This window comes from Podarcis liolepis (assembly GCF_965112155.1).
Source record: "Podarcis liolepis genome assembly, chromosome: 13".
NCBI lineage: Eukaryota > Metazoa > Chordata > Lepidosauria > Squamata > Lacertidae > Podarcis > Podarcis liolepis.
In genome coordinates, this window is record NC_139573.1 from 38,098,069 (window position 1) to 38,109,621 (window position 11,553).

The window sequence follows — 11,553 nt, forward strand, 5'->3', positions numbered from 1 at the left end:
ACTCTCTCTCTGCCAATACTGCCCACCCTGCTATTTACCCTGCCTCCCCAACCTCCTCAGGGGCACCTCTCAATGAGTCCCGCTTCTCTGTTAGGACTCCCATCAGCTGAAAGGAGGAGAGGGCATCTAGCAATTTTAAAAAACCCACCTGTGTGTTTGATTACACCTCAGCTCTCTGTGAAAGGAGAAGGATGATGGAAGCTGGAATGATGTTCTGTGACAGGGATGGAGAACCTTGGGTCTTTCAGGCACCCAACTTCCATCAGCCCAGGCGGCATGGCCAATGGGAGTTGAAGCCCAGCTGCTGGGAATGACAGGCAGGAAGAGCACTGCTTATGGGCTTCCCTGTAGCATCTGGTTGACCACTGAGAGAACAGGATGCCGGACTGTGATGGGCTTTTGGTCTGAGCAGGGCTCTTATTCCTTGTCCGGTGCTGTGTCAGCAAAAGAGCCTTAGTTCAGCTCCAGCTCCTTGTCCTTGCCTTCAAAGCCACCCCCCTCCCGACCTTGTTGTCCCGCCCGCAATCTCTCTCCGCCCCCCATATCACGATACATCTCTGCCAGTGATCTTCGGTCTTCCGGCTCCGCCACCCTCCATCTTCTGAACATCAGTGCCTCCGTCCTTTCTCGCCTGCGATGGCGTCCCAGAACACCTGCCTGACACCACCTTTCTTGCCTGCTATGAAACCCGCACCACCCCCTCGCCCCCCACATCACGCTGTAACTAAGCCTACGCACATGCAGCCGAAACAACTGCATACTGCCTCCCTGTCCTCTTGTTTCTCCTCTGGGTGGAATTTTGAGATTGGATGCTCCTTGGGGCAGGGACCCTCTGCTCTTGTGTTCCAAAGTGCCATGGACACAGATGGTTCCAAGCAAGCAGATGGGTGGAGGTGGCTGTGGAACAGAAGCAAACAGCAAAAGGGAAATTCTCTTTTCTGGCATGAGTGTCGCCTCTGGGGCCTCTAGACTGCAAAGGCCAGAGAGGCCATTGCATCCTGGGGCTGTTGAGGAATTGGGAGTTACTTTTAACTGCCTTAAGCCTTTTACATCCTTCATGTGAGTGAGGACCACAGGGTCCAGGAGGTGAGGCCCATGGCTAGAATATCCTGCTTCTTTGAGTAAGCAGGTAGGTTCAAGCCACTGGTGGCCAGATCTCCTGGACTATCAGTGGCAGCAGTGTGGGAGGTTGGTGCAGATGTAGGCCCTACCACAAAGGAGTCCTGGGTTCCCTTGGGGTGGCAGGTGTCTCTGAGTCAAGGAATGCAGAGTTGGGTTTCTTGGGCTTTGAGGGGAAGGCCAGCTTCTTAGCAGGTCAGGGCACCTAAATTGCTTGCAGACGTGATTTTTGAAGGAAGAAGAGTCTGTCTATGCGCAAAGTCACTCACTTGGATGGCTTTAAAAGAGGATTAGACAAAATCACGGAGGATAAGGCCAGCAGTGGCTGCTAACCCTGAGGGATGTGCTGTCGCTCCACTGTCAGAGGCACCGTGCTTTTGGAAACCAGCTGCTAGGAATCGCAGGTAGGGAGAGCGCTGCCGTATTGGGCCCTGCTGCTTGCAAGTTCCCGTAGGAACCTGCTTGGCCACTGGCGAACCAGGATGCAAGACTGTGATGGTCTCATCTGGTGGGCTCTCCTTTATGTCTATCTTAGCAAAGGTGGTAAGGTAAAGGGACCCCTGACCATTAGGTCCAGTCGTGACCGACTCTGGGGTTGCAGCGCTCATCTCACTTTATTGGCTGAGAGAGCCGGCGTACAGCTTCCGGGTCATGTGGCCAGCATGACTAAGCCGCTTCTGGCAAACCAGAGCAGCGCACGGAAATGCCGTTTACCTTCCTGCCGGAGCGGTACCTACTTATCTACTTGCACTTTGACGTGCTTTTGAACTGCTAGGTTGGCAGGAGCAGGGACCGAGCAACGGGAGCTCACCCCGTCGCGGGGATTCAAATGGCTGACCTTCTGATTGGCAAGTCCTAGTCTCTGTGGTTTAACCCACAGTGCCACCCGTGTCCCTAGCAAAGGTGATAACGGTGCAAATACATTTTGCTCTCGTCCTTTTAGCTCAGGTGTGTGTGGGAAAACTTTGCCCCCTGCCTCAGTTGTTGCTAAACCACCCCCAGCAGGCATAGCCAATGGGATGATGGACATAGCAGTTCAACCGGAGAGCCAAAGGTTCCCAACCTTTTCTTTTAGAAGCTACTTAGGAACAGTGCCTGGTCCTTCCGCTGCCTCCTCACCTGCTATGTTGCATGCTGGCTTGCTGTCTATATATTTGTGCGCGTGTGTGTTTGTTCTCTGCCTCCTTCTGGTACTAACCTGGTGCTGCGCCCTGGTGACTCATCTTTTCTGCTCTCTCTTTCTCTCTCTCTTCCCCACCCCTGCCAACCGCTGGTCCCCTTTGCTATGGCCTTTGCCACCACCTTCAGCTCAGGGGCTGCCGCATCTGTCTCTGAGGACCCTGCTTTGCCTATTGCTGAGGCCGATGAACTGCTTCACAAGTAAGATCCTGCAGTGGGACTGTGGCTCCCAGAGGCCGGGGCTGTGGGTGGCAGCGGCGGCAGACTAGAAGTCTCTCCCCCCTTGGCACAAGAGGCTTCCTCTGGTTCACCAGCCTGATCCCATCTGTGCTATTAGCTATGGGGGTTGGGAAGCATTTTCAGCCCAGGGGGCTGCATTTCCTCATGAGCAAACTCCCAGGGTCCATGTGGGTGGAGGCGAAAGTGGGCGGGACAACAGATGCAGCTCTTAACCTCTGTACAGTGAGGCTTTCCACATACCTTCATCTAGGCAATCAAGTGAGATCATTACAGTTTAGGACAGGGGTCAGCAAACCTTTTCAGCAGGGGGCCGGTCCACTGTCCCTCAGACCTTGTGTGGGGGCCGGACTATATTTTGGAAAGAAAAAAAATTCCTGTGCCCCACAAATAACCCAGAGATGCATTTTAAATAAAAGCTCACATTCTACTCATGTAAAAACATGCTGATTCCCGGACCGTCCACAGGCTGGATTTAGAAAGCGATTGGGCTGGATCCGGCCCCTGGGCTTTAGTTTGCCTACCCATGGTTTAGGGATACATTTCAGCCAGGAAAAAGCAGCAAAGGAGGGGCCAGGCCAGGCCATTAAGGGGCGTGTGTCCTGAGCCTCAGGCCCAAAGGAGGGCTCGTGGGAATGGTTGGGTGCAGGGATACCAAAGAAAGGATGTCCAGCCACACCAGAGTGATCAGTTCTAGTGCTTTATTAAAAGAAAAGTGCAGACTTAACAGCAAAGCAGCCTGCCAGGTCTCCCAGCCTTTGCAGATGTGGGACGGACACCGCAGCAAGGAGATGGCTTGTTCGCGCCCAAGCAAACGTTCATGCATTCCTTACGCATGAAGCAGCATGTGTCTCTTTGGGCAGACCTTCCTATTGCTTCACCAACCTGACAAGATGAGGGCCTAGGTGGCAAATACCCAAATCTTACAGATAGCTCCCCTTTCTGGGCTCAGAAATTCATAGATAAGGATAACACCAAAGCAAGCCAGTTAACCTATATATCAAAGCAAGGGAATATGTAGAAGCTCATTGCTACAACACAATACCAATTACTGGTGGGGTTATCTTGACTACCAAGATGGCATTAAGCACAGCTTTCAGAACAGTTCACCTTTGGTTCAACACAGCGTGGCCTGGGGAGACTCCCCAAGAGCCAGATAGAAAGGCCTGGAGGGAACCTCCGCCCCGGGCCTGAGGTTTCCAGCGTTGTCTTAGCTTCACCTGACACCACTCTCTGCTATGTGCTGAAGTTCCTCTGCTTCCCAGGCATGGCAGTTGGGAAGAAAAGGGTCTCCTCTGAACAAGGGGGTTTTTCCGATTCACTGACCTGCTGTCAGCTGAGCCTTAAGCCCTTAGATAGCAAGAGGTAAGCTAGGGTTGACCAGTTGCATGTCAAAAGAGACCAGCACCAACGGAAAGGGTGGTGTGGGGAAGTCCTGGGGGCTAGAAGCCAAAACAGAAGGAAGACCTTGGATACCTGCCTGCCCGTAACCAACCCTCCGTGGTCCATTGCAGGTTCGTGTGCAAGAACAACGGAGTGCTCTTTGAGAACCAGCTGCTGCAGATCGGGGTGAAATCGGAGTTCCGGCAGAACCTGGGTGAGTGGGGCTTGGGACAGTGGGCAGGATGGTGACCAGCTCCCCCAATCTGCATATTAGGAAGCTGGTCTTTCATTGGCCTTACTTCAAGGAGATGCTCCTCACATCAGCTTCCTTGATGGGCTCCCCACCTCTTAAACTAATTTTTTATCCTTTCCCTTCAAATCCTTTTGCATGTTGACACTTACTAGATTTTTGCCTGTGGGGCAGGGAGCAGTAGGTACCCATGTCTCTGACAAATTGCGGTACTTGGATTTTGGGAATCCTGTAATCTAAGCATTTGCTTGTATTGATTGATTGATTGATTGATTGATTGATTGAATGTAAGTGTTGCCTTTTGCTGGAGACATAGGGAGGCACACAGTTTCTCCTGTTGGTTCTAGTGAGACTTGCTTCCAGGGGACAGTCGGTGAATGTTTTTTTATGTGAAGCCGCCCTGTGCTCTGTTTTGGAGGAAGAAGCCAGGGTGTAAAGATATTTATCGGCTATAAAAGTTAATAAATAAATCTCCTCCTGCCAAAATCAGAGAGGGATGCATGCTGTCGTGTCAGCACAAGTGTCTCTTGAGGAGAAGATTGGAAGAGACAGTTTGTGCTGGTTATTGGCCTTTTGGCTAAACTTGTTGGTGTGGGGCAGAGACAGGAAACCTGTGGCTCTCCAGCTGTCGTTGGACTCCAACTCCCATCAGCCCCTGCTAGCATGGGCAGTAGGCAGGAACAATGGGATCTGCAGTCCAGCACCATCTGGAGGGCCACAGATTCTCCATGCCTGATGTCGAGGGGTCCTGAGCTGGTGTTGTGAGTAGCCAAGGTGAGATGCTGAGCAGCTCCACATTTTTTTAAAAAAATGTCTTCTCTCCAGGCCGGATGTATCTCTTCTACGGGAACAAAACGTCCATCCAGTTCCAGAGCTTTACCCCTACAGTCAGCTACCCAGGAGACCTGCAGAGCCATATCCTTTTGTAAACGTCTACTGGGGGTGGGGGGGATGCGGGTGGCGCTGTGGGTTAAACCACAGAGCCTAGGACCTGTCGATCAGAAGGTCGGTGGTTCAAATCCCCGCAACGGGGTGAGCTCCTGTTGCTCAGTCCCTGCTCCTGCCAACCTAGCAGTTCAAAAGCACGTCAAAGTGCAAGAAGAAAAATAGGTACCGCTCCGGCGGGAAGGTAATCGGCGTTTCCTTGTGCTGCTCTGGTTCGCCAGAAGCGGCTTAGTCCTGCTGGCCACATGACCCGGAAGCTGTCTGTGGACAAACACCGGCTCCCTCGGCCTGAAAGCGAGATGAGCGCAGCAACCCCAGAGTAGTCCGTGACTGGACCTAATGGTCAGGGGTCCCTTTACCTTTACTTGGGACGGGGGCATCTCAGAGTAGACTTGCGGCACTAGAGGCTTTCTTTCCCCTTGCTCCTCGGGGAGGATAACACTTTGTTTCCTTAGCACCGCTCACAGCTCAACATCCAGACAAAAGCAGTGGAGCCTCTGGTGGAGGGAGGTGCTCAAGTGCAGCAGGTCCTGAACATCGAGTGCCTGAGCGACTTCACAGAGGCACCCCTCATCAACATAAAATTCCGGTACTGTAGTCCACAGCATCCCTCTGGGGACTGAAGGCCAGCTTGTTGGCATGGCTTCCACTTGCACTCTCGCTCTCTCTTGAAACACAAGGCCCAAGCCAGCAGGCTTCCCTCTTCCCTCGTCAAAAATGATTGATCTGTTGAACAGGGCCATTTGCTTTCCTATCCGTCCCCTGCCCTGGATAGGGAGGTTGAGGCTTTTCAGTCCTCTCCAGCGTTGTGGCTCATCTCAATTCCCTCCCCGCTTCCCCTTTTTGTCCCCAACTTGAGGGGATCTTGGGGCGCCATGGGTACCCGGAAGAGAAGGGCTGTCGCAATGGGATGAATGGAGAAGGGGCTGGGGCAGCCTGCGTGACCAGCCGCGTCTCTGCACCGGAGCAGGGAATGATGATGCAGAACGGTTCCGTAATGGTTTGAAAAGCGCACGAAATGTTTCTAGCCCTCAGTGTTGCGGAGAAATTCTGTACATGAGCAGAGCTGAGTGAGATCCATGTCCTAGTTCCGGTAGTTGCCGTTTGCATGGTTAGTCCTTACCCTGTTATTCCCTCTGTTTGTAAGAGTGTAAGAAGAGGCGGCTGAATGAGGCCAATAGCCCTTCTGTTCCATCTTCCTGTTCTCACAGTGGCCAACCAGATGCCTGGGAAGGAAACCGCAAGCAGGAGCTAAGCATAGGAGCACTTGCTTCTCCTGCAGTCTCCTGCAGCTATCATTCAGAAGGATATTGCCTCTAACTGTGAAGACAGAGCATACCCATCATGACCAGTAGCCACTGACAGACCTTATCCCTCTCCAGTTTTCCCATGAATGTCGGACCTCCAGCAATTGCTATGTTTCATAACTGGCAGTTAGAAGATCCTGTGCTCAGTGGACTTGGGGAATCGGCCATGTTCCAGCCGATCCTCTTGAAGTGCAGGGACAGCTGTGCTATGGGGAGTTCAGTGTCTCTTCCCGTCCCCCCCCCATACCCCCTTTCATGGGTCTCTCTCCTCCATGTTTCTGCCAGGTACGGTGGGACACTGCAGAACCTCACACTCAAACTGCCCGTAACGGTCAACAAATTTTTCCAGGCAACAGAGATGCAATCACAAGATTTCTTCCAGCGCTGGAAACAGCTCAGCCTGTAAGTGGGGGAATATATAGTACGAGTTTTGAGAAATGTTATCGGTGGAGCTGATTTTAATATCAGAAGTTGGGTTTACCAGCACCTGTTTATTCGTTTGAGGGAGCAACTCAGGAAACTTCCTCAGTAAGACTTAACATATTTCCCATCATTTGTGCTTTCTCCCCCTCCCTGTGTTTGCTTAGTCCATCTCAGGAACCTTCTCCTTTCTTGAGCCGCTTGGTATAGCCTTAAAGTCTCTTTAGGTGACTGTCGGTGTGCAGCAGTCGTCCTCTTTACCAAATTTATCTTCAGGAGAGACTGTAGCCCAGTGGAACAGCACCTGCCTTGCGTGCAGGAGGTCCTAGCTTCAATCCTGGGTGCCTCAAGATAGGGCTGGAGAATAATGCCTGCCTGAATCCTTGGAAAGGCACTGCCAGCCAGAGTAGACAATATTGAGCTAGCTGGACCGATGGTCTGATTCAGTATAAGACAGTTTCCTGTGTCCATAAATGGCACAAGATTTTTACTTCCAGATGAACTACTATTAGGGGGTGGTGGCACCCCATACATTCTGCCACCACCACCACAAGTGCTTGGAGGATTGAAAGTTTGTGCCTTTCACTACCCCTGCAATGGGATCAGTTAACCAGCTAATGCGTACTTGGCCAAGTCTTATCAGGTGGGCATGACCCTGTGAGCTGGTCTGTTTTGTGCTGGTGAGACTTGCTCAGTAGAAGTGCTGGCCCTCTGTCAAGAACCTATAGCAAAAACTTCCCTTTAGATTAAGAACAGCAGCGTTGTAAGCAGATGCCGTGGTTTTTAGCAAGCTAGTCGAAAGCTGTGTGAATTGGATTGCTTTAATTGTGTCTGTTGTTCATACATGCTGCTGCCTATGCAATTTCTCTCCCCAGCAATCACCTATATATGTGTGTGTGTGTGTGTGTGAGAGAGAGAGAGAGAGAGAGATAAGGAAATAGTCAGAGATTTTAAGGTATTAGTCAAAGCTTTTTGGAGTGACTGTTAGTTAGATCCTGCTTGTGGCATCTTCCTTTCCTTCCATATCACCTGAAATCAGTCAGTCTCAAAAGATGGGCAGTTTGAGAGATCTACCCCACTTCTCCTGGCCTACTTGAGAGATCAGTGTTTGAAATTCCCTTTGCCAACCTGGTGCTACCTTCCAGCTGTGTTGGATTGCAGCCCCTCATTAGCTCCAGCCAGTGCAACTTATTGTCTGGGCTGATGGGAGTTGTAGTCCAGCAACTTCTGGAGAGGTCCATAGGCTTCCCAAGCCACATTTCGAGGAAGGTGCATCTTTTGGGGCCTGAGCAAGGATTATGAGCAGCAAGACAGCTCAGCTGTACTTGATGACAAAGGGTGGTTTAGAACATCTCTCGTACTGCATAATACGGCCTAGATACTGCTGTACCATGAACATTTCTGTTGGTTATCAAACAACCGGCCTAGAAGAGGTGCCCAGAACTCTCCTGCAAGGCCCAAGGGCTTTTGCTTGTACCTGGGGACTTATTTTTGCCTTGCTCAGGGGCACATATTTTTTAATTGCCACAGTGCCTCAGCAGATGCAACATCTGGTGAATGGCTGAGGCACACCTAGGTTGTGTGGCAGGTTGATGAGGAAGAGAAAGTTTTGCGCTGTCACTGATCTGATGCTATCCCATCCCAAATCCTTCTGCAGGCCACAGCAGGAAGCCCAGAAGATATTCAAGGCAAACCACCCCATGGATTCCGAAGTCACCAAGGCCAAGGTGAGCACGCTCACATGTGGGAAGCGTGGAAAATTAAGGTTTGGGCAAATAAACATGAAACGCAAATATTCTTTGGAATAGTGACAGAGGTAAATAGGCATGGAGATCGGGGTCAGTAGACGGGGTATAAAACATCCAGGCTTTCCCATTCCTTGGTATCCAACAAAGAGTGCTTTTGCACAATGTGCAGGACACCTGTGTCACCGAGACTGAAATCTTTTGGGTGGCAGGTGGATGTAGAGCTAGAGACCACATGAGCTGTACTGCCGGCTAGGATGCCAGCATCTTCCTACCCCATTTTGTTCCCTCGCCTTGTACATCTTTCCCCTCGACTGCCTTCCCAACGGCAGCCAAGCAGAGGAGCCCAACTAAGCTGAATTCCCTTCTTTCCACAGCTGCTAGGTTTCGGCAGCGCGCTCTTGGAGAGGGTGGATCCAAACCCCGATAACTACGTAGGAGCTGGGATCATCCAGACGAAGGCGCTGCAGGTGGGATGCTTGCTGCGGCTGGAGCCCAACGCCCAGGCACAGGTGAGGAGGCAAGAGCTCCGGGATGCTTGAGCTCTGGGAGCAGAGTGGAAAGGATGCTGCTGCTGTGGGAGAGAATTGGCAGTTGGGACTCCTGGGTTGCCCAAAGAGGGAAGGAGCAGGAAAAAGTTGAAAGCTCTGCTGCCCCAAGAGTGCTTTCTGAAGCCAGGCTTAAAGGCTGAATTGACTCTACGTTTCCCTGCAGATGTACCGGCTGACCCTGCGCACCAGCAAGGAGTCCGTTTCGAAGCACCTTTGCGAGCTGCTCTCTCAGCAGTTCTGAGACATTGGCCGCACCAGAGGAGGCGGGGAGGGCGGGCTGCACCAGGGAGAGGGGAGGCTGTTCCTGCACACTTGGCTGCCTACACCTGCCCCCTCCCACCTCCCTCCAAACCAGGGGCCTCCGGAAAGACTGTACTGCTCCCTTGCCTGTTGTTGTGATGACCTCTGTGTTCTCATTGCCTAGCCCGGGCCAGCACCAAGGAATACAAAGCAAGGTGGGCGGGGTGGGGAGCAGAAATGGGGTCCCTGGCATGGACAAAGTAGAATTGGGGAGGGGGGGATGATTTGCGTGGGGGTAGGGCATCCTTCTGGGAGTCATCTTCCCCTTGCCCGGAGGGTGGCCCCCTGGAAGAAAGCCAAGACCTCTCCCATCCATCCCATCTGCCTGTCCCTTCCAACTCGGGGTGAGGCTGAGATTGGTGGTCTTAATCCCCACCCCTACCCCCATGATATCGGCCGGCATTTTTGGGTTTTGTTTACAATCCTCGCCCCCTTCTCCCCCCAGACAAGGCCTTTCTGTGGGGGAGGTTAACTCCCCCCGCTTTCCCCTGAGCTGGCTGTGGGGGGGGGGGGTTGGGGGAGAGGAATGGCGTGCGTTTTTTGTGGGGAGGGAACTGCTCGTAGGGGGGTTGTTTTTGTGTTTTCTTTGCCTTGTGTATTTCCCCGGGGTGGGGTGGGCGTTCTTCCTTTCCTTTGTCATGGACCATTCCAGTGTTACAGTTGCGTGTGTTTTTGTGGGGAAGTAACCATAAGTCGAGAGCCTCCCCCCCTTCCCTCGCCTCCTAGAAGGAAAAACTGCACGAACACGAAGGTGGGGAGGGCTGTGAGGAAGAGATGCCTAATCGACTCCTCTCCCGACTCCCCTCAACCCCACCCTTCCCTCCTGGAGACTCTGGAATGCTGCCCTCCGTGCATTTTGGAAAAGCGGGGAGGGAAGGTTCAGTTCATGCTATTCTGGGGGTGTCCCAGCTTCCATGCCGGCCCGGGCTCCATGTTACTCTGCTGTGTAGGTGTTATCTAGCGCATCTTAGTTTTATCTGGGTTTTGAATGCCTGTATCTATCTCCATGTGACTCTTAATAAAGCCGTGAGGGCGGGGGAGAGCCAGGATCAAGCCAGGCTGGGTCACCCCCACACCGCTGACTGACTCGTTGTGTGCTGCTTTTTAATATGTGGATAAATGGCAGGGCGGGAGGGTGTGTCCCCAACCCCCAGGAGCAGAGGTAGCCATGACTGTGTGAGACAGAATCTGGTATTTCTTCCATGCGGGCTTCTAGCTATGGTGACGCAACGGCAGCTTTGTCTTCACAGCTGGAACCCGCTATGTTTCCGGTGGGGGTGGTTTGCCCCGACATCCGCAGAAGAGGGGGTTCAGCTGTATGGAATTGGTAGGCCGAGAAGCGGTCGAAACACTTTGCGGCCGAAGTGCAACAATTCCTTTATGTCAATGGCACAAAGACACAAAGAGTGTGCTTTCTGCTGGGGCTAGAATGCAGGGATGCTTTCTAGGGTACCCCAGCCGTGGGACTGAAGGCAAGACTTTTTAAAAAGAGGGAGGAGGCCCACTTCTTCCTCAGAAGCACAATGCATTTACCTTTGTAATCTCTCACCTTCCTGCAAAGCCTAAAAGCAGTGGGGAATGGAGGGGGCTAATTAAAGATTAGGAGACCATGTTCGCTACCCTAAGATATACCATTTCTGGTGGGTGTTGAAATCTGTAACAAGCCCCTCCCTTAATTCTGTGGTGTGAATAAATTATGCAGATCACCTGCATAAACGTATCTGATGTGCAAGCCTCTTATTTTGGTTACCAATTTAGAGTCTTCGTGGAAGTTGAGAAGCTGAGTAAGGACTGGGTTAAATGCTAAGAGAGGAAAGACATTGCAAACTAAGTGAAAAGCCTCATCATTTGTCCAAGGGAGTTTTAGAGGGATTGGCCATCAAAGGTCTGCAAGCCAAGAATAGAAACCTGCATTTAAAATATTGGAATAGATTAAAAATAAATAAATCCTGAGCAAAATACTAATTTAATTATGCTTCTACTAAATTAAAAATGCATACAAACCATCTGGATCGGAGAAAGAGCTTTTCCCCAGCAAGCATCCTTGAAATTCAATTCCTCTGAATTTCAGCCACCATTTTGTTACCCACAACTGAATTCCAAGAAATTACAGCTTA

The 11,553-nt window shown here is 51.6% G+C and overlaps 1 protein-coding gene across 6 annotated transcripts in view; it reads left to right on the forward strand.

Annotated features, from left to right (window-relative positions):
• AP2A1 (adaptor related protein complex 2 subunit alpha 1) overlaps positions 1–11,156 on the forward strand; it is a 43,327-nt gene extending 32,171 nt beyond the window's left edge. For 3 of the 6 annotated variants that reach the window (XM_083469547.1, XM_083469549.1, XM_083469548.1), the window contains 8 exons: positions 2,428–2,499; positions 4,050–4,132; positions 4,994–5,082; positions 5,578–5,702; positions 6,706–6,822; positions 8,498–8,567; positions 8,963–9,097; positions 9,300–11,156. In XM_083469547.1, coding sequence (XP_083325673.1) covers positions 2,428–2,499; positions 4,050–4,132; positions 4,994–5,082; positions 5,578–5,702; positions 6,706–6,822; positions 8,498–8,567; positions 8,963–9,097; positions 9,300–9,377 — 769 coding nt within the window. In that variant the 3' untranslated portion in view covers positions 9,378–11,156. The remainder of the gene's footprint in view (positions 1–2,427; positions 2,500–4,049; positions 4,133–4,993; positions 5,083–5,577; positions 5,703–6,705; positions 6,823–8,497; positions 8,568–8,962; positions 9,098–9,299) is intronic. The other 3 variants (XM_083469550.1, XM_083469551.1, XM_083469552.1) reach the window with 1 other exon arrangement.
• The last annotated feature ends 397 nt before the right edge of the window (positions 11,157–11,553 follow it).